The 26826-nt window shown below is 50.7% G+C and overlaps 1 protein-coding gene across 4 annotated transcripts in view; it reads left to right on the forward strand.

Annotated features, from left to right (window-relative positions):
- GALNT18 (polypeptide N-acetylgalactosaminyltransferase 18) overlaps positions 1-26826 on the forward strand; it is a 354952-nt gene that overhangs the window by 153456 nt on the left and 174670 nt on the right. For all 4 annotated transcript variants that reach the window (XR_003591776.2, XM_027979390.2, XM_027979391.2 and 1 more), the window contains exon 2: positions 17923-18115. Coding sequence is in view for 3 of the 4 variants with exons in the window: in XM_027979390.2 (XP_027835191.1) it covers positions 17923-18115 (193 nt within the window). In the remaining variant the exon portion in view is untranslated. The remainder of the gene's footprint in view (positions 1-17922; positions 18116-26826) is intronic.

Genomic DNA, 26826 nt, shown 5'->3' on the forward strand with positions numbered 1-26826 from the left:
CTGCAATGGCTGCGGGCTAAACAGGCATTCTCGAAGTGGAGGGGGCCACTTTGATTTATAGGGGTGCTGTTTGTAAAAGCTCCCAGTTCCAAGAATTCTGCTAGTGGGAAACACAGGGGAGTGGGGGTTCAGTGAAGAGCCTGTGTGATCCTCCCACCCCCAACTTGGCCTCTTTTACTCTCCAGCAACCTCCATGCAGCCTGGGCTCAGCAGCTCTGTTTCTCAACGTGTGTTCTAGGGAATACTGCATCAGAAACACAAGAGGAGATTGTGGTGCAGAGAAAAGACTCAGAATATCAGAACAGGCTCAGCTGTTTATGAGAAATGCATGGCAGGAGGGAGGACCATACTCACCAGTGTGGAGCTGGGGCGCTACAGCTCCAGGCCTTGAGTGCCCTTCTTTTCTGTATCTGTATATCCAAGTGCCTTCAACAATTTGCCCTTGGGAAAAGGAGCCCTTTGATGCCCAGGTTGGGAAAATGAGGCATCGTGATGCTCAGATGAGGAAAATAGACCTGGCGCCATCAGTTATTAAACTTCCAGAAGGCTGTTTGAAAGAGGGTAATGATACCACAGTGCTCCATATGAAAGATGACATAGTATTTGTCCAATAAATACTCACGGGATATAAAAGGATTACAGTATTTGTTAAGGGGATGAAATACTAAGGATTGCTTTATCATTTGAGATGTGCAATGGTTTGAATTGACATGAAGTTCTATTGATAGGGAGGAGCTCATTTCTTAGGACTTGTTAATAATTACCCTGTCCCAAACCTTCTGCTTGGCTTCCCTGGTTGCTCACCGGTAAAGCATTTGTCTGCATTGCAGGAGACTTGGATTCAATTCCCAGGTTACGAAGATCCTCTGGAGAAAGAAATGGCGACCCGTTCTAGTATTCTTGTTTGAAAAATCCCATGGACAGAGGAGCCAGTCAGGCTACAGTCCACGGGGAATCTAAAGTCGGACACGATTGAGCCACTAAACCAAATCTACTCTAGAATCTTGCGGGATGGACGATCTTGGAGGGAATTTGTCTTTTCCCCAGGTGCACACACTGAAGTTTGGGAACGGTTCCCCAGCCCAGTGGTTCTAAATTGGCTGTGTATTGAAATCACTTGGACAGATTAAAAAATGAAACAAAACTAAAAGGATGCCTGGAACCCTACCTGCAGAGAATTTGAAGAGGACAGTCTGGGGTGGGCCTGAGCATTTATAGTTTTTTTTGTCTGCTCCCCAATTGGCACTGGTGTGCAGCCAGGGTTGGGAACTCAGGTAAGCCACAGACTCAGGGACAGCGCCCATCTGTGCTCTGTGTGTGAGTGTGTGTGAGTGTCTTCTGGGCTGGCTCCAACCCTCAGAGACATTTATGGCCTGGACCTGCGCTCACTCCAGGACACCGAGTGGTTCCCTTTGATGCCTCTGGCTGGCCATCCAATAGGCACGGCAGCCTCTGCTGTGTTCAGAGGACCTTGCAGGAGTCCAGGAAAGAGCCTCTGGCATTGCTGCTCCTGGCTCTGGGTCAGACAAGTCCCTTTGAAGGAGCAGAGGGCAGCAGCTGCATCTGGAACCAGCCCATCCTGGGGGTGTTCCGAGCATCAAATGTGGAGGACAGCCTCGGGGAGCAGCGCCTGAGAGTGGGTGCCACAGAGCCGTGAGCCTGACGCTTGGCACTGACTTCTGTCTCTTAGAGGAAGAGCCAGCAGAGCCCTCTGCTCACCCGCCCACCGCCCCCATGGACACACGCTCGCACAGGGGCACCTGACTTCTCACCGTCAAGAGCTCCCTTCCTCCTGGATCCCAGATTAGGAAGATGTTCTTCTCCAGACACGCTGCCTCCATTCAGAGATGGTCAGTTTATTTTCCCTTTTTATTAATCACAGCCACATGTAGCTGTTAAGCAGGGCTTCTGACTCCCAGTTAATATTTTTCCACCCTGAGTCTTCTAGAAATCAAACTCAAAGCCAGGGAATTGGGTCCCTTTATTGTGCATGTCCTTATTGCTGGGCCTTTTTGTAACAGTTTGAAGGCCTCAGAACATCCTGCCCAGGCCCCACTTCTGAGATCAGATGAGATGGGGTGCATTCAAGGTGGTATGGCCATAGATCAGGTCTCAGGTCCTGTCCTGTCTCCCTCTCACTTCTGGCCTGTGTGTTCCCTTCAGCAAATCCCTGAATCTTTCTAATGGAATGAATGGCTTTGCCTCTTTCTCTCCCCAGGGAAATGAGACAGGTGAACGCATGAGCCTGTGAGGTTCCAACCATTTTTTTAGCCAGTGACCCTTTCTTTCAAAAGTTTTCTATGCAAAATTCTAGGAATTTAGGACTCAAAGCGTTATGGTAAAGGGACCTCAGGCCTCCCTCCCCCCCAACACAGGGTCTACTTTCCCCAAGGGGAGTCCGCAGAAGCTCTTGAAAACCACTCTTAGCTAGGTTAATTGGGCGGAGGGCGTCTTTTCTCCTATGGGGGATTCTATATCAGTCTTGGGAAAGTAGTTAGGTGGCATGCATACTTTGAAAAAGGCTTCCAAAATGGCCATTATTTTTGTTTTCAATTGTGATAATTTATTTTAAATTTCAAGGAATATGAAAGTAGGAATTTTTAATATTTATGAAAAGGAGACATTGATTTATAAAAGGTTGCAATCCATTGATCTAGATCATTGTTCTGCAAAATGCTGGTCACAACCCATTAGTAGGTTATAGAATCAATCTCCTAGTTCATAGCCAACATTTGTTCTCTTTTTTTAAGATGCGCAGCTCTGTCTTCTTTGCTGTGTGCGGGCCTTTTCTGGTTGTGGGGAGTAGGGGCCACTCTCCAGTTGTGATGCACACACTTCTCGCTGTGGTGGCCTCTCTGGCTGCAGAGCAGCGCTCCAGGGTGTGCAGGCTCAGGAGTTGTGGCACCTGGGCTTAGTTGCCCCGAGGTATGTGGAATCTTCCCGAACCAGGGGTCGGACCTACATTCCCCTGCATTGGCAGGTGTATTCTTAACTACCGGACCATCAGGGAAGTCCCCGACGTCTGTTCTTAACAAAATATTGTAGTAAAAAAGAATATACCAAAGTTAGTCACATACAGTAAGGCTAAAGACTGTTTTGTAAACTGTGGTTTCTCTTATGTGTGTTTGCATGTATGTACCAGACATAAATGTAGTGAGTTATAGTCAAAGGAGGCCAAGAACACTGGTCTGGCTGGAAGGTTCCTGTGGTCCTGGATGGATGGTCCTTCAGGCTCTGACTGCCCCGTGTCTGCATCTGGGAACTTTCTGACCTGCTGTGCTCAGCCGTGCACTGTCAAGGAATGCAGGGAGACAAGAGCTCAGAGGCAGGACTCCTGGGCAGGGTGAGGCCCTCACCCCGAGAGAGCCCAGCACCCCTACACACCCGTCAGTCCGACTGCTCCTCCTTGGGCCTGGCAGGAGGAAGGGTTAATGTGGCACTGACCTTGTCCGGTTCTATAGTCCAGGATGCTAACTGCGGTATATCTTACATAAGACAAGTGGCGTATATGTGTGAGGGGTCTGGGGGCCTCCTGTTCGTGACTCTCAACAGTGGAGGGTCTTGCACCTCCAGGTCTCTCTGGTTCGTGGAGTCTGCCTTCAGGACCCTGCCTGAGCTACACTCCTTAGCCTTACACTCTGGGTTGTCTTGCTAAGGTGCCCGCCCACTGGGTCCTGAGCAGAGGCCAGCCTGGACAGCTCCCATGCTGTGAGGAATCCATAGGGCGTCCCGCAGAGTCACAGCCCCCTAGGAAGGGAATCCCCGTGTCCTTGCCCCTGGGCTGCACGTGCGACAGACCAACCTGGCCGGAAAAGTCACTGCCTCCCACCCAGCTCCCCAGTCAGACGGATCCATCCTGATGCAGAGGCTCTCACGTTTGGGCACTGGGCTCCCCTACTCCCGTGTGGCTTTCCCGACTTCCCTTACTCTCCTCACCCTAGCAGGAATGGGGGGAGGAGCAGGGAGCAGAGCCTGACCTTCCCCAGGCACCTCACCCTAGGATACCAGCAGGCTCTGGGTCCTCTTGTCCCATTAAGGAAGGTATAGGAGCCTTCCCTGTAGCTACCTGTTCTCAGTTACTCTGTATCCCTGACTCTGCTGGGAAAGGTGAGAAAGTCATGAGCAGCCACCTCATAAATGCCCCACTGTTGGCTCATAGTTCTGTCCCAGCAGCTGGCATAGTACCTGCCCATAATGATAGCAACCGTTGCCAGGGATTATATAGCACATAGAATGTGAGAGGCTGTCATTAATTTATTCAGTCCCCACAAGGAGGCAGGTAGTATGATTACCCCCGATTTTCCACGTTAGGAAACCAAGGCACAGAGAGGGTAAGTGACTTATACCAGGCCACACAGCTAATGAAGAGTGAAGCCAAACTCCAGCTGTGTGGCTCAGAGGTCCTGGACTTCCCCGCCAGACCAGGCTCTCTCTGCACAGTTGCATCTCGATGCAGTTTGTTGATTAAGTAAATTAACTTTCATTTGTTCCTCCAAATGCATAGAGTTTAATTTCCACCTCTCTGTGGGTACCCAGAAAAGGTAGGGCAAGCCCCTGTGTCTTTTTCAGTGTGCCAGGGCCCACCAGGGTGCTTCTTTTTAAGCCACCCATCCAGAGGAAAGGGCATTAGCGTTGGGTGCCTCTCCTTCTTGAAGAGAAGGATATGCTCATGGATCCGTTAGAGGCCGTGCATCCCAGTGCCCACTCTGATAACCCACCAACCGTGAGGTGTGGTATGGAGGTAGAACCTGGGCACCCTAGGTTCTCTGAGCAGACCTTTCATCCTCAGATCTGAGACTGAGAAACTTGGGCCTCCCAGAAAGGCTGGCTTGCCCCCCACCCCCGCCCCTCCCCACCCCTGTGATCCTTTCTGGATGAAAGAACAGGCTTTGTCTTGCACCTTGAAAAGCCATTAGAACAGCAAACGCTCCTGATTGTGGAGGTCCCTGCAGGAAGTTCGGACCCTGTTGGTAATCCTGAGGTGCACTGTAGTGGCCTTGTCTGACCCTGTGCATGAGGCAGGAGCTTGGATGCTCTCCAAGGCCCCCGGCTGACAGAGATAGATAAGTGTGGGACCCTATTCACTGTGTCCGGACATGTAGACTTTCTTTGTCTGAAGCTCTTGGTTCTTTTATCTGACTCAGAACCAAGCCCACCTCCTTCCTCTGCCTCAGGTGCCCATGTAGCACGACAGGGTTGGCAAATTAAGAATTTACCAGATGGAAAGGTCTAATTTTTTCCCCCTTTTAAAATCACAGGCATAACGGTTTTTTGTTTTTTTTTTTTTGGCACACATTCTGCTGGACACGTGCTGCATCCATAATACAGAACGCTGAGACATCATAAAGGTTTTCACATCTTTCATGTGATAAATATTTTTACCGTCATGCTTGAGAAATGAATTTTGTTTGAAACGGCCTATTTCCTTTGATGGCTTCTTTGACATGGATTCAAAGCCTCTCCTGGTCCTGCAAGAGCCTGGGGTTGGGAGGGCCTGTTTGTTAACTTTTTTCGAAGGACAAATCCACTTCTCTTCACTGAAATACAGCCTTGACTGCCAGGGCTGGGAGATTTACGACTCAGAGCAACCAGGAAAAGATGTCCAGGGAGCCAACAGCTGCTGGGAGTGGTGGCGCTTGGCCCTGGGGCCCCCACAGCCCGGGCACCCAGGAGCCTGTGAGCACACCCACCCTCCACCCCGGGTCCTATGGATCCTTCTCCACTGGCAACTGCACTTCAAGATGCAAATGTGCCTGTTGAACCAGAATGCAACCCCGTAATATTTCTTCATGCAAGTTTGTTTTTACAAGTGTTCTTCTCTCATCTTTGAAATGACACATTTTAATGGTCTTCCAACATGCGGTGAGCAGCCTCTTGGGACGACTAGAGAAATCTGTTTTCAGAACGAGCTTTTGTAGGCTGCTGCGGGCTGCTGTGACTCGTATGTGTGTGTATGTGTGTGCGCAAATGTGCACCCCTGGATAAGGATACAACTGATGATAACTGAGCAAAACAGGAAGCCTGCTCTCCTCTGGGAGCCTGGTTAATAGTCCCGGGCTCTGGTGATTAATATCCCCTCCCTCCACACTGGCAGTGCTCCCCTCACCTCCCTGCCAGCCTGACGTATAGGCTGCAGGGGCATCTGCATAGACCTGGGTACCAGCCTTGGTGAGGAGTATCTGAGGGAGGAGCTGCTGATCTGTCCAAGGCTCGGGCTCTAGGGTTCGGCAGCTTCAGAGGTACTGGGTAGGCTTGGGGGTCCAGAAGGTGGTCTGTCCCTAGCACCACTTTGCAGAAATCCTCACGGGTAGTAGAAGATGCACTGAGAAGCGAATGAGGGCACTCAGGGCCTTGATTTACTTACATGGTCCAAGAATCAGCTGCTACCGAGCTGATGACCTTGGGCAAGTCATTTTAACCTCTCTGGACCTTAGTTTATTTAAAATAAAAAGTTTGAACCAGAGACCTAAGGATACCATTGAACATTCTGCTTCACCAATTCCCATGTGAGATGAACTATCTTAGAATCATGTGAAAGGGTCTTAGAGATCATTGCATCCCACCCCAGTAAGTTTACCCAAGAGAAAACTAAGGCCTGAAGAGAGGGAGGGACTTGCTCATTCTCAGGATGAATAAGCTGCAGAGTCAGGGCTAGAAGGAAGCCTGTGACTCCCATCATCTCTACAGCCTGGTTCTCAGAGTGGGGCCCCTCCAGCAGCTTCAGTATCTCCTGGGAATTAGTTAGAAATGAATATTCTCAGGTCCCACCCCAGACCTGCTGCTACATCAGAAACCCTGCGGGCGGGGCCCAGCATGAGCTGTGATGGAACAAGCCCTCTGGGTAAGTCTGATGTTCATTCATGAAAGGGAACCACTGCCAGACAGCGCACGGCTGCCCCTTTAAGACCAGAAGAAAGACACTGGAAACCCGCAGGCTTCCAGAGAGGCTGAGACCAGAGTAAAGAGGGTAAAGTAATATTATGGAGGACAGGGACGCACTCTTACCAGCTTATCTCAGGCTGCAGGTTTCCCAAAGCAAGGACTCTCCTGTAGCCTGTCCCACACCTAGGAACTGCAGCTGTTGCAGGCAGTCTGAAGCTGGTCCGAGTTGTAGACCGTCTTGCTGCAAAGGAGCACATTTCTTTCTCCCCGTTGAGCCCAGCTGTTCCCATCTGCGTATTTGTGCCAGGAGAAGCATGCCACTTTAACGTCAACAGGGTCACCAACTTGTTCATCTCAAGAGTTGATGTGTGGAAACACTGTGTTTTATGTGTGAATGGTGAGGTGTATATTTAGTAGAAGTCTGGGTGCTCATCTCCAGGCTGTCAGCTCTCAGGAAAAAAAAAAAAATGATGATATGTGCTTCAGAGGTCATTATATCTCCTAGGCAGAATTCTAGGTTTAAGGGGTTGTTTTAAAGTGGCGCATAATGGCACCTATAAATCCTCGTTCCTAAGGTACGTACATTCGTCACTCCCTAAAATGAGTTTTTCACATGTTCTTTATGTGGTTGGCTCGGAGCATAAAACCTTGGACCTTTAATGGCTGCTTTCATTCCGTATAATTTCTAATCAGGTCCATTTCCATTTCCATGAGCGTGGATGCACACGCTGAGCTCTGGCTGTCCCTACCTGCCAGGCTGTCTCAGCGGTGAGCTCAGCCACACCCAGGCCCACAGCCCACCCCGTAGAGGGTAGAGGGCATGGTGGGCCCAGGCTGGCAAGGAACCTGGTGTGAGATCTGTCTGCCTGCCAGAGGCCATCACACAGTGTCCGGAGTCAGATGAGTTCCTGTTCCTTGTCTGCCGTGTCAGCCCAGAACGGAATGACTAGTGCTTCTCCCTAGGCCCCTGACTCATTCTCTAGTTTCTTGTTAGGACCCATCACACTTCTTGAATCCCAGCCTTCTCTTATCCTTCCCAGCCCCTCCCAGGAGGGCAGGCCTGATTCCTCTGTCCGCTATTCTGGCCTTGCTCAGGATCCTGTTCTCAGTGACTTGAACACCCAGGATCATAACTACCTTGGTCCTTCCCAGCTGGGGCTGAATTAGGTGGGCTCGAGTAGTGGCCCATGAGGCCAGTACTAGGAGAGTAAGAGTGGGCCCTCATACAGTCAGGCTGAGAGGTGTCCTGGAGGTGGACGCTCTTGACCGGCAGGCAGATCCTAGCTAACACTCACCCAGCTTACAAGCTGCCAGGCTGTGCTCTGAGTGCCGGACACAGGTTCCCTTCTCCGTTTCTCACTACTACCCTACAAGGTTGGTATTGTTATCCTATTTACTAGTGAGGAAACTGAAGCACAGAGCAGTTATGACCTGGCTTATTAGATGCAGCAGCCAGGAGCCAGTCTCTGCTGCCACTGCACTGGGGTCAGCAAACTGCAGCCCAGGGGCCAGAGCTGACCTGCTGCCTGCTATAGAAGAAATACTCTTTCTGGAACAAGGCCACACCCCCTCATTTGCATATGCTCTATGACTGCTTTCAAGAGACCAGGGCAGAGTGGAGTAGTTATAACCAAGACCTCGTGATCTGAGAACCTAAAATACTCACTACTGGTCCTTTACAGAAAGAGCCTGCCAACCCTCGCATTACATCATACTGCCTCTGATGACTCCCATGAAATCTAATGCAGATGGTTTTAGGTATCTGCCAGTATGCAGTTTCTCAGATTCCCAGATGAGAAAACTCCCAAAACAATAGAACTGCAGCTTCAGGGAGTTTTGAAAGCCAGAGTTTGGGGTAACCAAACTCACCAATTCAAAGCACAGCAGGGGAGGCAGGGCCGGCAGTAAGGAGCCAGTTGGAGAAGAGGATGATTCAGTCAGAGCTGGTGGGGAAGAAGCAGGAGGCAGGAGGGCAGTGGCCTCGGCACATGCCTTGCACCTCCCGGGCTCTTGTTCGCTGTTCACTAGCTGGTGCGTGAGGGAGGCAGGGCCAGGGTGGATTCAAGGTCAGGGACGAGGCTCCCAGCTACCTGCTGGCCTCGTGGGCACCTGCCTCCTTTGGAGAACCTGACTGGCAGCCCTGCCCTGGTTTCCTGGGTGTGTGTCCCCTCGTGCAAGTCCCAGAGCCATGTCAGGGAGGAGACCACCGCTGTGCTGAGAGCTGATCAGCTCTCAACAAATGTGAGCTGTCGTTCCTTTGCCTCTCAGGGTTCCAACCCTGAGAGCAGAGTATTAGAATCACACCTTTATAAAGAGCAAAACCCACAGTGATGGAACTGTTACTAGGTAAGGCAGAATAATGTGCCCCGCCCCCCCCCACACACAAAGATAAGTGCATCCCAATCTCTGGGGTTTGTGAATATTAGCTGATATGGCAATGGGGAGTTAAGGTTGTGGATGAAATTAAGGGTGCCCATCAGTTCACCTTAAAATAGGGAGTGTCCGAGATTATCCAGGTGGACCCAATGTAATCATGGGGGCCTTCAAAGTGTCAAAGGGGATCAGAAGTCAGAGGGATGCCACGTGAGAGGAATTCAACCCACTGTTGTTGGCATTGGCCATGAAATAAGAGGGTCATGGGCCAAGGACAGCAGATGGCCTCTAGAAGCTGGAATGGAGGATTCAAGGATTCAAGAATTGTCCTCTAGGACATGCAGAAAGGCACACAACCCTGCCAATACCTTGATTTTATCCTAGAGAGACCTTGTCAGACCCTTGACCTCCAAAACTACAAGATAATACATTAGCATAAAGTCGTTAAATTTGTGGACATTTGTTACGGCAGCAACAGGAAACAGATCCACAGGCCAGGAGTCTGAGTTTGCGAAGCACTTTACTGATGCCACCAGCTCGCCTTGTCTTCACAGTTAGTGAGAGCTTTTATCATCCCCATCAAACAGACAAGCTGGCTGAGGTTCAGGGGGATTGACGAAGGGCACACAGCCTGCCTAGGGCAGAGCTGACTCTGGAGCCCCGGTGGGAGGCTGTCCTTCGCCATGCAGGCCTGGCCCTGACTGGTCAGGAGGCCTTCTGTGGCAGCCGCTCCCCTTCCCCGCAGGGCTGTCCACGTGCCAGAGGAAGCTCTCCCCGTGTGTCTGTTCCACAGTGGATAAAGTCGTTCTGCGGAGGCTTCGAATGGTGTGGGGCCTGAGACTGTCAGAGCTCCTTGCTTCTGATTACCTCCAAGCTCTTTCCTGCCAGATCCCACTTCTTTCTCTTAGCCATTCTTAGGATTCCTGGAAAAGAAAGCCGAACTGTGGGGGCAAAAGACCTTCAGCTCATGTCATACTGCATCTCTAAAACTGGAAAGGAGGGGAGACCCTCAGCTCAACACAGTACTTTGCTTCCTTATTATTAGGACTCTTAGCACATTGAAGGATGTTTTTAAAATCCTGAAGATCTCCCCTTGGGAGCCCAAGTACAAGTGGAGACCTGATGCCTTCCTTTTCGAGGAGTAAGAAAAGCATCATGGTGATATGCGCAAGTCCTCCTTCTTCTCCCCAGTAGAGCCCAAACACTGGGTCCATCTCACAGAGCGGGAAACGGGGATTTGCCCCATGTTGGGGGGGAGGGTGGACTGAGGCTCCCTGCCTCTCAGGACTGTCTGTTTCCCCCAGGATCTCGGTGCCTCCCTCTGGCTAGGACAGGCCCAGGGGCACCACTTTGGATCCAGGGCTGGGTGTCGGAAGAGAAGTGGGGAGGCCACACATCCTGGAGTGTGGAGGTGGCACTGCAGAGGGCGAGCAGAGGCAGTCAGGTCTAGCCGTTGCTGTGCTGGGGTGAACCAGCCCATGTGTGGAGGTGTGAATCCTGCCTCATCAGTTTTGCTCCCATGGACTGGCTTTGAGGCTCTGAAGATGCTTCCCGGGCTTCTGGGCTTCTCGGGCGAGGCCCAGGCATCAAGCTGTTTAAGTGGGAACAATGGTCCTTTATCATCAGCAGGGAGCCAGCCAGCAGGTGATACTGAACAACAACAACGTACATTTCTGAGTATTCAATTAGCCCTTTTCTTTTTAACACCAAATAAAGCATACAACAAGACATCTCAAGAATGGAAGAAAAGTTTTCTAGAAATCACTTAACTGTACTTTTGAAACAGGTGAATTTTATGGTATGTAAATTACACCCTAATAAAGCTGTTAAAAAAAAATGAAAGGAGTGGAAGGAAAGGAAACTGCATTAAGAATTCTTATCTGGATATTCAGCACTGCCAGCTCCATTATTTCATGCTTAGCCTTCATCCCTCCAAAAGCCGACTTCACAGCGGCTCCCCCCACCAGCCTGGCAGTCTCTTCCTGTTCCACAACCAAGGAAATGCAGACTTGAAAGGCTGGACTGTGGATCTAACCCAGAGAAAATGAAGAACAGGCCTAGGAGAGTGGGAGAAGGGGCCCCCAGGACACTCCGGGAGGCGGACAGGCACCAGGGCCGTCTATGCCTGCCCCCCAGACATCCTTTAGACACAGGGCCCCAGTGCACACAGCAGGCAATTACCTGGGACATTGGCCTTCCTCCCTGCCTCCCTGTCCCTGGACTCTGGATTTCACCACCCAACACCAAAGCTTCAGCTCTGAGCATGGCCGGAGGGCAGAAACCTAAATAGCAGGCTATAGGACTGGCTGCAGGGCAGAAGACAGGCCCTCTCACCACCCTGCCTCAGTCTTCTTAACTGCCTGGAAGAGGGGCATAAAGGAAACTGGGGAAAACCATTAAAAACAAAACAAACAAAAAAAAAAACAAGAGGGCTCCACTGCTTGGCGAAATATTCCCAAAGGTGCCCATATGGAGGGATCAGAAGCAGAACTGCCACTTCCAGTGAGCCCCTAGTCCAGCCTGAGCAACTGGCTGACTGGTCCTTGGCAAAGTGGGCCTCGTCCCAGGTGGCTCAATCTGTCCCCCAGCAGAGCTTGGCCAGTCCTGCTGTCCAGCCCCAAATCACTTTGACCTCCAGCAGCGATCGTGCAATGTTACCCCTTCTGTTGCTATTTTAAGATTCATCTTAAAGTCCAAGGAGCAGAGTCGGGCTCAGGGAGAGGTCTGGGCTACAGCCTCTTCTGCAGCTCCTCCAGCCTCAGAATTTCCACTGAAGGGCGTGGCAGGAGTGGACAAAATGGCTCAGCTTCAAAAGACAGGGATCCCCAGGAACGTGGTCCTAGAGAGGACAGGCCATCAGAAATGGGAGGGGCTGGGCAGTATGGTAATGTCTGTTTCACTCCAAGACCCATTTTCTTTCTCCTCCATCGTGCAGTCTTGGCGCCGCCCAGACAGGCAGAAGCAGCTGGGAGAGCCTTCACTCGGGGGGCTCCCTGAAGCAGCCCTCCTCACACAGGTATTCCTCCCGCTTTCAGCATCAGCAGCTTTGGAGGCCTCACGGGCCTTGACTGGGTCTCCAGATGGCCTCCCCGTGCCTGGCTGGCGAGCTGGGGCTCAGGCTCGGAGCTGCAGCCTTGGGTACATTCATTGTTTGGAGCTTCGGAAGCTGCTTTCCTGCCCCAGTTCCCTCCTGTCTCTGTGAATTAGCACGGAGGCTGTCAGGACCTGGATCTGAAATTCTCCGCTCTCATTAGCGGGCTGCATGTCAGGCTCTGTGGGCCTGTCTCTGGGACCATATCGTGGCATTTCCTAGATGTGATCACTGGCAGAACTTTCTGGAAAACAGGTCATGCGTGATGAGGCCTGGGCACTAACATGGGGAATGGATGAGCTGAGTGAATTGTCTCCAGAAACCCATAATTCTTTTTCACAGAGGCCTCCTAGGAAGGGCTCGAACAAGTTATAGTCAAATTGTACTTAACTAGCAAGGCACAGACACTAGCCAGTTGGCATAAATGCTGGTCACAGCACGGAACAGCTGGGGTGGGGAGGCAGAGCAGGCATACACGTTTCAGTTGCTGGCTGGTAGAAAGATCCGGATCCAAGAAAAGGGCCAGAGCAGTTGGGATAAGAGGGCCACGTGGAGGGCCTCGGGGAAGCAGCTGTTTGCCAGTGCTGTGAAGGTATTGCAGTGGGTTACCAACTGCTGTGAACCAGTGCAGGCCAACATCAGCAGCCTCTCGGGGCCTGAAGTGCCTCTAGTCCTCAGGCCAGACAGTGTGTCTCTCCCATGGCACAGAGGCCGGGCTGTGGCCAGGAGTAGTTTCAGCATCAAGCTCTTTCCTGTCTCTGAGGTGCAGTCTTTTCTCATCTGTGATGGGAATGATAGAACCTACATCTTGGGGCCACTGCGATGGCCTGGTCTTACCACCGGGCAGGGCCAGTGCAGTGGGATTGCGGTACAGTGTTTGCAGGGATCAGCTTCAGGGGCAAGGTTTTGCAGTAAACACCCAAGGTTAGCCTGCAGTCCCCTCCTCATTGGTCCTCAAATAATTTTTGAATGGCACTTGGCCACTTTGGACAGAACCTTTGGTGATGGCTGGCAAGTGGCACCTTGGCATACGTGTCTGAAGGTTCAGAAACTATTTCCAAATCACATGGCCAGTCGGGCCTTTCGGACTTGCAGTCTGTGCTGTGGTTCTTCCTTCCCCACTCACTGGCCGTCCCAGGCCTGCTAGGGTCCTGGCAGCTCCAGTTCTTGTTCTCTAGTTTTTGCTCTGTTAGAGCCATCTGTCTTGTGGCCAAGAAGGACCACTGGCTATGGGAGGTCATGAGCAGAGAGGGGCCGAACACGGCACTGCCCCCCTCGACCAATGAGTCTCCAGTGAGTGTCCTTCATGAGTCGGGCCCCACTGGGGCCCCCTCCTGCCCACAGCTCGTGGTTGTTCATAGTGAGTCAGGGGAAGCAGAGGAATAGTTCTCCTGCCCGGGCGTCACACGGGTGCCGCTTGTGCCCCGTGCGTGACTGTCTAGTGAAACGGCCCTTCAGTGTTCCCTCTCAGCCTGCTTCTCCCTGGGACACAGACGAGCACAGGGCTGGGTGAGGAGTGGGCTGGGACCGCAGCCTCCGTGCTGTGCTCAGAACCCTCCAAACACTGGCTCAGCCACCCGGCTGAGTTCCTTGTGTTCTCCTCATTTGTGCCATGAATGAGCTCTCCTGGGGGGGCACTGAGCCCCCTGAATATACACGTCTCTCAGGTCACCCCTTCCGTGAGTCAAGAGTGAACCCCAGCGGGGGCCACAGCCCATGCCTGCCCCTAGGGACACTTGATCATTGGGTGAGAGATGTCTGTGGGTCTTGCGCCTCACCAGATGGGTCTGGACACCTCCAGACCCCTGCAGAGGACCCAGCCCAGGCACTTCCCTGGGGCCTCTTTGTCACCCTAACTGTGTCAGACATGGTCCTTCTTATAGGTCTGCTCTCTTACTGGAGAGTGCGGGGGGTTGAGCCTAGGACTGGTTAATGGGAGGCCACTCTGTCGACATGGATGCCCTTCATCTGGGGCTACACAGCAGCAGCATCTTCCAGAGCTGGGACCTCATTCATCTTCCTCACCTGAGCTCAAGAAGTGTAAATGGAGGAGCACCCTGGCAGGCTGTGGGGCTGTGTGTGTCCTTAGCCACTGACGCACCCTGTGCTAACACTTATTATGTGCTGGGCACTGTGCTAACCTCTCACATGGACCTTCTCATTGAATATGCACCAATAGTCTACCAAGAAAGTACTGTTAGTACCCATTCCACTTTCCAGATGAGGAACTGAGGTGCAGCTAAGCTAATCTGGAAAATGGCAGAGCTGGAGTATACATTCAGTCTCTACAACCAGGGCTCCTAAGGAAACAAAATGGATGGATTAGCAGAGGCAAGTCCTCTTTACCTAAGGGATGTCAAATGTGAGGTGTAGATCAGGGGTCAGCGTACTTTTGCTTAAAGGGCCAGAAAGTACATATTTTCCACTTTTCAAGCCGTATGGGTCTCTGTCATACTCTGCGTTTGCTGTCCTAAAGCACTATAGCTAAATATAGAGCAAGTGAATATCATGTGTTACAATAAAGCTTTATTTATGTAAAAGATGGTGGGCCCTCGGACCATAGTTTCCCACTTGGTGCAGAGAAAAGGTTCAGTGCCCCTGACAAACTGGGTGACCTCAGATTAGCCATTCAACCTCTTCATCTTTGGTTTCCTCGTGTCTAGTAACTAACCACTATGGGGTACTGATAAACTGATTTGTTTTGAAATGATGGACTGATCTCCTTGTAAGAGCCACAGACTCTGCTGGGAGCCACAGATACAGCAGGGAACAAGACAGATGTCCTCCTGCCCTCATGGGATCCAGCCCGTGAGCACAGCAGAGAGAACCTTGGGTAAAGACATGAGCCAGCGCTGTGCTTGGCTCAGGCAGAAATTCACCAAATATACCCCCTCTTCTCCCTGTCCTGCCCGTGACTCATCATTCAGAACCCACTGCTATCAAACTTGTTGTCCTTTGTACCCATACTGAGTAAAAAGGCACAAGCATGTGTTGGGACCCAGGACTTTAATATGTTTATAATCCATTTTTATGCAATACCAGTCTAATTGTGAATCATAATTTTTTCATTAAATGACCTGATTTTACTTGATAATATCCGTTTAGGTATGTGAGAGCAGTGAAACTCCATTTGTGTTAAATATTATATGTGTGATTCAGTTGGTTCACTCATTTAGATTTTTGCTGCTCCTGAATCCAAACGAATGAACCATCCATCTTTTTAGAAATAACAAGGACCTTCAAGATCAGGTGAGCCCTGTATTTCCTTTCAAACACACCAAGTCGAGGGGCCAAGGGCAGCCTGAGCTCTGGGATGGAGCCTTGAGCAGCACCGCAGTCCCAGAAGTTCTTGCTTTGTCATAGAAATGCGCACGTAGTTTGCACTTTACTCCTTTAAATGTCTAATATGTTTAATATATCTGAGTTTCCTTCTGCATCTTTAAGGAAAAGTGGTAACTGAGATGACACGCCATGTGCATCTTTGGAATTCACCTGTATCCAGCCCTTTGCTCTGTGAAGACAGTGCAGCCTAAGGGTTGGGACCACTGCCTTGGGGGACAGACCACCTCAGATTGCATCTCAGCTACTTCACTTCCTTCTAAGTGAACCAGGCCAAGGTTTCTTATCCTCTGTGTGCCTCGCGTTCACTATCTCTAGAATGGTGACAGTGGCAGTCCCCACCCTGTAGGGGAAATGAGTTGGTATGTGAAAAATGCTTATGGCAGAGCCTGACTCATGGTAAGCACTCAGCAAGTGCTAGCTGTGATGGTTATCCCAGGAGTTACATGGATCTCCAGAGTGTGAGTATGTGCCCAGGACATGGCCCCCAAAAAGCAGGGGTGCTTACACATGCTCACCCAGCAGCCGTGAGTCCCAGCTCCATGGGCACGAGTATTGGTATCTCCCTGACCCGAGTCTCTGGCGTTGGTGCGCTCGCTCTGCTTTCAGAATCATTCGCTGTCTAATTTGCAAGGAGTTAGGACAGCCGCCTCTGCCTGTGAATTCCTTTGTGTACCTCCAGTGATGGGGCTTCCTCCCCCAGGAGCACCCCTTCTGTGATAGGAGTGTCCTGGGTGCTGGAAGGCTTATTCTCAAGCCTCCTCCTCTTCCCAAATGGACTCTTCCAAGAATCTGTCAGGAGAAGGAGGTGGTAAGAGCTGTGGTATGCAGCTCTGAGCTCTCCAGCCTTGAAGACCAAGGGCCCTAGCCCTTTGCCTGTCTCCAGACTGTACCTTTAAGTTTCCTGACATAAGTGTGTTTGCACCTACTGGCTCCATGTAGATAGCTGAAGGGACTTTGGCAAGTGTCCTAAGCCTGCCTCTCCTGTTCTGAACCCTCTTCTGCTTCCTCCTGGTCCCTGTCCCATTCCAGGCTCCATCTCTTACTTACATCATGTTTATGAACATGAAAGGCCAGTCCAGTGGCCTTAGCATCCCTGTCCAATTTCTTTGATTGCTGACCTTAAATGGTGGGCCTGACTACCTGTCCCTTGGAATGAGTTCCATAGTCAGCCTGTGTCCTGGCAAGACCTACTCATTATCCCTGTAAAAGAGGGTCTTCACCCACCAGGCTACCCTTGCTATAGCAACCCCGAGTCCCATTTATTGTGCACTTACTCTGAAAAAAGTGTTCCGTGTACATTATTGCATGTAATCCTCACAGATCTCAGGAATGAGGAGTAGGTATTGTTATTAATATCCCCACATTACAAGTGGGGAAATCAAGGCATCAAGAGGTTGAGTGTTTGCTTATGCTCATGTCGCCAGTGAATAGTGGGGCAGGGATTTGTTTGAATCTGTGTCTATATACATCCAAGCCTCTGCTCTTATAGGTAATAATACCCCCTCCATTTTCTTGGACATTTCCAGGAGAACCGTGAATTCTCTTGATCTGGTGTGAGGTTTGCCCCTACAAAGTCTACCAGAGGTCCAATGTGCAGTGCCCAGGGCGTGTGGAGGTTTGGGGATGGTCTGTCTGTCCGCTGTGCCAACAAGCCCCTCTCCTGGTGGGCAGAGCCTGAAGCAGCAGGAGGCAGTCTGGCTGAGGGCCCTAGCAGTTAGGTGAATGCCATAGGGTGTAGCTAGGAAACTCTCAGCAGGACCAGACAGTGGAGAGAGAGCAGACTGGCAAGAACTGGGCAAGGGAGCAGGCACTCAGCTTGGGGGTCCGGGTGTGGGACAGTTTAGGACTAGCAGGGAATCGGGGTGTGATCTGGGGAAAGGGAAGCAGAAATGCCATTCAAGGGCTGGGCCCGGCATCTGATGAGAAGGCAGACTGGGAAAGGAGGAGCTTCTGGCATAAAGCCACAGGGCATCAGGATCATGCCCACCGGCTTTCCCTCGGACTCTGCTGGGTGTATTTCTGTATCCATTGTGTTAGTGGTTGCTGGGTGGATGAATGGATGTATGGAAGGATAAATGGGCTTGGGGGAGCATGACGATTCTATTCGCCCCCCACCCCCAAAGTTGGGGCTAAGATCGTTTTATCCAAAGCAATGGTGAGGAAGGGTGAAGGATTGTCATGGCATATGAGGGGTGTACTCTGACCCACTGTCTCCTTATCCCTTCTTTCTCCAGAAGCCCCCGCCAAACCTGAGGAGGCAGAGGCTGAGCCCTTCACAGACTCCTCTCTGTTTGCACACTGGGGCCAGGAGCTCAGCCCCGAAGGCCGGCGTGTGGCCCTGAAGCAGTTCCAGTACTACGGCTACAACGCCTACCTCAGTGACCGCCTACCCCTCGACCGGCCCCTGCCTGACCTCAGACCCAGTGGGTGAGCAGAGTCAGTGGCTGGGCCCTTGTCGACCTGCTGGTGGGGAGGTGGAGTCCCTGTGGTGTTGGGGACGGAGCCAGGACTGGTGTCCGGACTCCTGATCTCTTCCCAGCTTTAGCCTATGGTCCTCCCCACTCAGCCTGCATCGAGCAAGTTACTCTCCCTCTCCTCCCAGCCTCAGTTTCTCAATCTACTAAGCAGGGAGAAGGCTTTCTTCCATGAGAAATAGGAGATTTTGGGATTAATAACCGAATTTAATCCTTAAGGGCACAAGAATCATCTGGCACTCCTGTTAATAAGTCATTTTAACCCAATTAGTTGCATTTTTATGAACAATTATTTTTTCCTGTAAATTAGTTTCTTAAAGTACATCCATCTTCCAAGGCTAACAAGTCATTACACCCGACAGAGAAGTCTGTCTTGACTTCTCTCTTTGTTACCAAAGATGTTCCTTTAAGGTTCAGTTAGAATTTTTATTACTCCTAATTATTAAAAATGTGGGCACGTACCACAGCTGAGAAAATCTCATTAACTTTTGTGAGCTCCCCCCTTCTCTTCCTCACCTTCTCCCTCCGCACCTTCTCTTCCTCTCTTTCTACTTATTTTTAAATTTTTCTTAAAGCTGCACACCACAGTTAGCTTGTGTCTGGAGCTGTCAAGAAAGATCTTGCTTCTGGGTTTGGAGTCTGTGTTCTTTGGAAAGGAGAGTTCAGTTCAGTTTCATAGACATTTATTGAACATCTGCTGTATGCCCTGTAGTTAGGTATGGTTTTTCTTGGCCCAAGTGAACCTGGGCCAAGGGATGAAAGACCATCTAAGGATCTACATGGGGAAAAAAGAGTATATGTTCATTTAAAGAATACGTGGGGGCTTCCCAGATGGCTCAGTGGGTAAAGAATCCACCTGCAATGCGGGAGACACGGGTTCAACCCCTGGGTCAGGAAGGTCCCCTGGAGAAGGGTATGGCAACCCACTCCAGTGCTCATGCCTGGAGAATCCTGTGGACAGAGGAACCTGGTGGGCTACAGTCTATAGGGTTGCAAAGAGTCGGACATGACTGAAGTGACTTGGCACACACACACAGGACTCTGCAGAGGCCTCAGCCATGATCTTGGCCAGCACAAAAGCTATGGACTCGGGTGCAACTCAATACACATTTTTCCCAAAATAAGGGGAAATGGTGGATTTTGCTGACTGCAGCGTGGCTGTAATGATGACTGGTGTTTACATGGGCTTGATTGGTTGAGATGTGCTTCCCATGTGGACCACACCAACCTGCATGAAGGTGGGCAGGCAGCTGGCACAGTCCCATTCAAGCCGAAGTAGATGAGGAACAGAAAGAATACGAGTTCTGGCTGACATCACACAGTTGAATAAGTGATTCAACTGGGACTTGAGCTGGGACTTGAACCAATGTATCCAGAAGCCAATGTATCCGAGCCCACAGCTGGGCTGGCCTCGACTGTGCAGGAGGCATGCTGAGAGCTGACTGACACCCTTCCGCCCTTCACTGAGAGAGGCGCTGCGCACACCAGTCCTTCCAGTTTCCATGGGAGAGAAGCAGGAGTTGCTGGGTGGAGAGACGAGGCCGCGTGGCCTTTCTCTAAAGTGCAGGGCTCCCTGGAAAGCCCGCTCTGAAGGAAGTGCATTCAGAAAAGACAGCCTGGACTTCCTGAGTTTGCTAAGAAGGTGGTGGCAGGTGCGTGGGCAGGGGCCGGAGGGGGATGTCTCTGAAGGACTCCAGGTGAGCTGAATTCTGTGGTTTCCTCCTGAGCCACTGGAGAGAAGCAGTAATCATAATGGAAAGACCTTTCCTCTGCACAGAACTTTACAGTTTATGGAGCTTCCACACCTCCCCTGTGGGCAAGGCAACTTCTGTCAACCCCTTTTTATAGCCAGTAAAACAGAATCGCTGATAACAGGCAGAGCTGAGCCTGCCTGCTCTCAGCAGGGGCTCTGCAGAGGCTCTAAGGATGCTGGTTTCTCTTTGCACGTGGACTTGGGAGGCTCTGTCTAGCTCTACTTCAGCTGCTGTGCCAGACACACACCCAGGATTAGAGAGCCGTTGGTGGACCGCTTGAAACAAGCACACGCTTGGGTGAAGCAGTGCCTCTCTTTGTCTGTTAATTTCCATGAAAACATCACTGCCTTGTAACAAGGTCACTGCTTGCTTATCCCGTTTCACTCATTTCAGAAACATCTTTTCAATATCTTTACTGTCACCGTATTTCAAATTACACTGCCAAACGTTTATGTAGCGTGAGCCATGTTTTCAGGGAAGCATTTCGCACTTTATTTACATTAACTCTTTGATGTCTCACAGTAACCTTCTGGAGCAAGTAGGAGGCGCACGCCTTACCCTCCTACTCATGACACTTTGACACCAGATGTGGGGTTTTCTTCCCCATATCGGCCAATTCTGTGACACCAGCTGGGTGTCCCTACAGTTCAATTAGCTTTGGACGCTACCTGCCAGAGTTCGTGTCAGATCCCATAAGTCAAGGGCTCAGTCCCACAAGGCTGGCCCCACTTTAGGTACCAGTCACAGGTCCCAGTTGTCATCTGTGCTTGTCACTGCCCAGCTGTAATTTGGGATTCAACCCCTCCTTGCTGCTGGTGGTGGTTTAGTCGCTAATCACGTTTGGCTCTTTTGCTGCTCCATGAACTGTAGCCCAGAGCCTTCTCTGTCCATGGAATTCTCCAGGCAGGGATACTGGAGTGGGTAGCCATTCCCTTTCCGACCCAGGGATTGAACCTGGGTCTCCAGCACTGCAGGCAGATTCTTTACCGTCTGAGCCACCAGGAAACAGGGGGCTGGTAAAGGGGACTGGACTATTTTCTGCAGCTCCTCTTAGTGGGAGCAACTGGGGCAGAAGCATGCACGCCTGTCCCCAAAGGAGTGGTGAGTCCCGAGCTGGGGAGACTCTGTGGAAAGAAGAGCACTGAAGTGGAAAGAGTCAGGGCGGGATTACCGCAGGGAGAGAATGCAGCCTGGAGCCGGGGCTCTGGCTCCTCCTGGGAGCAGGTTAGGGTCCCTCCAAGGTGGCTGCGGGTGTTTGCGGTGTTGCCACTGTGAGTATGGCCACCAGATCTGTGTGTACGGATTGGAGGGTCACAGGGCCTTCATGCTGCAGCCACTAGACAGACCTCTGAGATCTCTGAACTTTGGGGTTCAGGAGGACTGGCTTCATGAGCAGCATGTATGATAGGCAGGTGACGGCCTCCCAATGGTGTCCACGTCCTGATCTCTGGAACCTTTGAACATGGTATATGCAAAGGGGAATTAAGGTTGCAGATGGAATTGAGATGGCTAATCAGTTGGCTTTAGAATAAGGAGATCACCCTGAATTATCTGGATGAGCCCAGAGTAATCCCAGAGACTTAAATGTGGAAGAGAAAGCCAGAGCGATGGCAATGTGAGAAGGACTCAGCCAGACACTGTGGCTTTGAAGATGGAAAAGAGCTGTAAACAGGGGGAACCTGTAGATACTGAAAAAGGCAAGAACAGTGTCTAACAGGTAATCACCTGGAACTTCCAGAAGGGAATGCGGTGCTGCTGACACTTTGACTTCAGCCCAGTGAGACCTCTGTCCAACTTCTGGCCTCCAGAATTGAAGATAACTAATATGTGTTGTTTGAAGGCACCAAGGTGCAGGACTTTCTTACAGCGGCAGTGTTAGTATCAGGACACTATCCAGTGGGCCCCTTTTACACAAGATCCTCCGAAGGCTAAAAGTGCCCTGCCCTTGGTTTAATGTTCTGCTGTTGCTGTGTTAAAATTCTCAGCAAGTTTTCAACAAAGGCCACTGTGTTTTCCTTTTGCACTGAGCCCCACAGGTTATGTATCTGGTCCTGGTGGGAAAGCGGGGCAGTTTCAGGTGAGAAGCTGGGACACGATCGCTGGATTATCTAGGGGTTGCTTCCCCAGGGCCAAGGATTTACACCAAGAGCCACTGTCTGCTCACCAGTCCTTCCTGTGCGCCAGGCACTGTGCAGACAGATTAATGTCCACCCTCTCCTTTAACTTTTATCCTCATGTCTCTGTGGGGTAGTTATTATTATTCACATTTTATATAGGAGAGTGCTGAATATTTCCTAGATTAAGAAACTTGATCAAGTTTCCAGTGTTTCTATGTAAGTCTGTGTCTCTAGGATGCTCTTCAGCCCCCTTGCCCCACCCTTCCTAGGGGAGCTTTTCTAGTTTGGAATCTTGGCTCTGTGGAGATGACTCAGAGGTCTTTGAGAGATGGGACTTCCATGATGGTTGCCTCAGGACAAAGGGGTAAAATCAACACCCTGAGTAATGATTCTGCTGCATCAAAAATGCTAACTGCACAGACACAGGAGGAAATACTTCTTAACTGGGGCAATCTGGGAAAGTACTTGTGGTTCCTGGTTAATTAAACATATTATGAACCAGTAGTATCACATGATTGTTCTTATATATAATTCAATCTTGAGCAATATTAATGTCTTAAAACGGGGAGATGAATAGTTTTGTTTTACTCTGCTACTCAGATCAAAGCTACAGAATTGGATTTTATGGGATATAGAGAAAGTGAGGTATGTTCAGAGGAGAACAACTCAAGAGGAAGGACTGGGTAACATGACAGATGGCGTTTCTGCTAGATTATAGAGTAATATGTAAAACTCAATTGCCTGCATTCCAAGGCCAGGTCTCTCACTTCTAAACTGGTTGACCTCCAGCAAGTTAACTAGCCTCTCTATGCCTTGGTTTTCCTGTCTGTAAACTGGAGATGGTTCAGTTCAGTTGAGTCGCTCAGTCGTGTCCAACTCTTTGCGACCCCATGAATCGCATCACGCCAGGCCTCCCTGTCCATCACCAACTCCCGGAGTTCACTCAGACTCACATCCATTGAGTCAGTGATGCCATCCAGCCATCTCATCCTCGGTTGTCCCTTCTCCTCCTGCCCCCAATCCCTCCCAGCATCAGAGTCTTTTCCAATGAGGCAACTCTTCGCATGAGGTGGCCACAGTACTGGAGTTTCAGCTTTAGCATCATTCCTTCCAAAGAAATCCCAGGGCTGATCTCCTTCAGAATGGACTGGTTGGATCTCCTTGCAGTCCAAGGGACTCTCAAGAGTCTTCTCCAACACCACAGTTCAAAAGCATCAATTCTTCAAGACTGAACATGTAATATATGTAGGCGCCTTAGAACATTGCCTGACATCACCGTAACTGCTGTTTAACGTTTTGTTACTCTTTATCTGGGTCCCTGGGCTTCCCTGCTGGCTCAGCGGTAAAGGATCTGCCTGCCAGTGCAGCAGATGCAAGAGACCCGGGTTTGATCCCTGGGTTGGGAAGATCCCTTGGAGGAGGAAATGGCAGCCCATTCCAGTGTTCTTGTCTGGAAAACTCCCTGGACAGAGGAGCCTGACAGGCTATAGTCAAAGGGGTCATAAAGAGTCAGACACGACTGTGCAACTGAACACATCTGGGTCTCTGATTTGTAAAAAGGATGGCCTGGGGGGTACGGTCCTGACTTTAGCTACTAGAAGGACCACTAAGCAGACAAGGAGTGACAGGCCAGGCCTTCCACCCTGACACGAGGTGAGAGGAGGGCCTGGCGGGCATTGCAAGACAGATCAGAGTGGTTTCTCCCCAGCCCCAGAGTTCTGAGCATCAGAGGCTGGAGCCAGGCTCTGCTGGAAAGCAAAGATGCCCCATCCTCCTTCTTCTCACCTGCAGTGCCTGCCTTCCCCACCTCCCCCACCTCCCCCACGTTCCTCAGCTCTCCTTGCCACAGGCCTGGCCTGCTCACCCACAAACCCACCACATGGAGACGCTCAGTCCCTTGTGTGACTTCTCCACTAGAGCCAGCTGACTTTGTTTTCTGGGTGCTGTCTGTGTAGTCCCAGCAATCCCATTTTCCCTGGATTTCTAATAAGTTTTAGGAGCAAATGATTGCCCAGCTTCCTGTTGGCTATTTACATTTTAATTGATTCATTCCCCCCCTTCTTCTGCTTATAGTCTATGTTTGATATAGCAGATCCTTTCTCCAAATCAGTGGAGTCCCCTGAAAGGATGTTAGTAGAACTGATTCTGAGTGAAAGCTGGACACTTTGATGATCACCTCTACTTAGAACTTTACCTGTGGTCGTTCTGGTGTCAGACGCTCTTCTGAGATGAGGCTGGCCCATTTCTCTTGCCTTGTAGATGATTAAAACTCCTGTCCACTATCTCTTCCACATTGGAGCCAGACATGCATCCTACCAGGACCCTAAAGCCCCTGGCTACACTAAATGTCCCCATTGCCTCCACGACCCCTCTGGCTTATGGGATGATCTGGGCTTATTGTTGTGGTCGGGCAGGGAGGAAATGTTCAACTCCATGATTCCATTCTGTTCGGCTGTGGTGGAAATCCCACCCACGGGGTTTTACCGGGCCTGCATTCATTCTACTGTTCACTGCTTGAGCGTTTGTTCAGTTGCTCATTCAGCCAGATACTGGGTGCTTCCTGAGTTTGTTCTCTGTGCTGGACGCTGTATGAGGCACGGTGGTGGGGGTGGGGGGCTGGTGAGCAAAGCAGATGTGGTCTTGATCTCATGCAGCTTCTAGTCTAGTGGAAATACTGACATCTGTTAAATAATCACGTAAAAGCTAAGTGGCGATAGCAATATACATGGCATGAAAGAAAAACAAAGGAGCCTGTGAGAGTCTAACAGGGATCACATCCCAGGCCAGGAAGTGCTCTGTGTCTTTCTTCACTGGTTTATATGTGTGCTGTCAGGGAGGAAGGAGCTGAGCTTACTCGGGTGACAGCAGGTGGCTGGGATTCTTTGTCGGCCAGTGTCTACACACAGTTGCATAATCACACCATCGGAAAGCACACACCCAGGCTCTGGAGGAGGGCAGAGAACCGGCTTCAAACAGAGAATGTGTTCGGGGATTGCTATCTCTATGGGCTCAATGAAACGGGAAGGCAATCTAGGCTTCACGTGACCAGTAGAGCTTTATCATAATAGCCCACATCCTCCTCCTAGATGCACTGTGTCCACCGTATCTTTCATCAGAGTTGACCTGGAGTGACTTCCATTTCGTCCCTCCCTGCACCAGGTCTCTGGGTTGTCACAACACTGGTGTCTGGCCAGACAAATCTCTAGATGGTCATAGAAGGAAGGTGCAGACCCTAGTTTAACAGGATCTTTGAGCACTGACTTTGGAGGCAAATGAGCCCAGGTGGAAGCCCTGGAAAATAACTTGCTGTCTCAGTCCAATTGCCCTCATCTATAAAATGGGGATAAAATGTTTACCCTATAGGACTGTTCCTATAGGAAAAAATAAAAATGGGGGGGGGTAAAAATATACATATATCTCTTAGTATGATTTATGGCGAGTCATAAGCACTCAGTGAGTAGAAATTATTAATGTTGTTACTTCCAGATATTCTGTGTGGAGTCCCTGGGCAGTAGGGGTAGCAAGCACAGTGCAGTCTCTGAGCCCCAGAGGTTACAGAGATAGAGATGCCAGCCACCAGGAGTGGAAGTCTTGACTGCACGCATGCCCAGTGAGGACCCCCACACTGCTGTCATCCCTGGGTCTCATTAAGTCCAGCAGACTGGATGCTGGCAGGCTGGGAACCTGTCTAATCTGAAAAGTTCTGGAAGAAGCCAGAAGTGTAACCAAGTGAAGTCAGAGGAGGATCAAGCAAGTCTTGTGGGTGCAGGTGGGAGGGTGGAGGCCAGGGTGAGGATACAGATGGCCATGAAGGGATAAGAAGACACTGCTGACCCCAGGGTGCCATCCTTAGGTGGTCAACAGTGCAGCTGAACTGTTGTGTGCTGACCCTGGGAAAGGGGAGACCCTTGATCCTATCTAGGAGAAACCTAGGGGCTGGGGACACTCAGGGGAGTGGGTATGCAGGGGAGTGTTATCTTCTCTCTGCTTGGTCCAGATGGTCCCTCCTGCACCCCCAGAACCCAGGCATAGTTAGACCTAGTTCCCCATACACATTGGCCAGCAGCCCCCAGCTCACATTCTGCTTTGATCTTCACACTGAAAGGGGTCAATCGGCCTCCATGCTTCGATGCACTGGGAGCTCATAGATTTGCCAGAGTCACAGGAAGAATCCATCCCTCCACTATGGAGATGTCTGGCTGCTGCCCTGGCTGGTACCCAGTTCCTGGGTGCCTGACTTGGCCTCTCTTAGTCTGGCACTGCCTCTCTGCCTCTCGCAGGTAATGGCATCACTAAAGCCCTCGACATAAACTTGCCTCATGAACAGCTCAAAACCGTCCTGGGGAGCTCTGCTGGGAGGCTCCCGTCCCCGCACCACCTCTGTGTGCAGGGATCGATGCAGTCAACTTTATCAGGGCCATCAATCCTGGCTTATTAGACAGCCACAGTTCTGCCCGCTCAGAAATGCCTTGTTTTTATCTTTAGTGGAAAATGGCTTAACTTTGAACAAGAATAAAGTACAAAGGGAACTTTTATGGCTTAATTTTACAGGAGAATATGCCTCTTCTTAAAATGAGTAAGGGACCAGTCTGGTACAGTCAGGCTTTCTCAAGGCGTGTAAATAGGGAAGGGTCGGTTACACCCTGGTGGCTCCTCTGACTCTCGCATACCCTGGCCCTTCTCTGGAGAGGTGAGCAGAGACAAGGATAGACAGAGGCAGACACCAGAGCAGGTGGGGACGGCAGGCTCTGGGAGCAGAGGCTGTACTGGCCAGACTCCAGCAGACACAGGGG

Source organism: Ovis aries, chromosome 15, assembly GCF_016772045.2.
Source record: "Ovis aries strain OAR_USU_Benz2616 breed Rambouillet chromosome 15, ARS-UI_Ramb_v3.0, whole genome shotgun sequence".
Taxonomy (NCBI): Eukaryota; Metazoa; Chordata; class Mammalia; order Artiodactyla; family Bovidae; genus Ovis; species Ovis aries.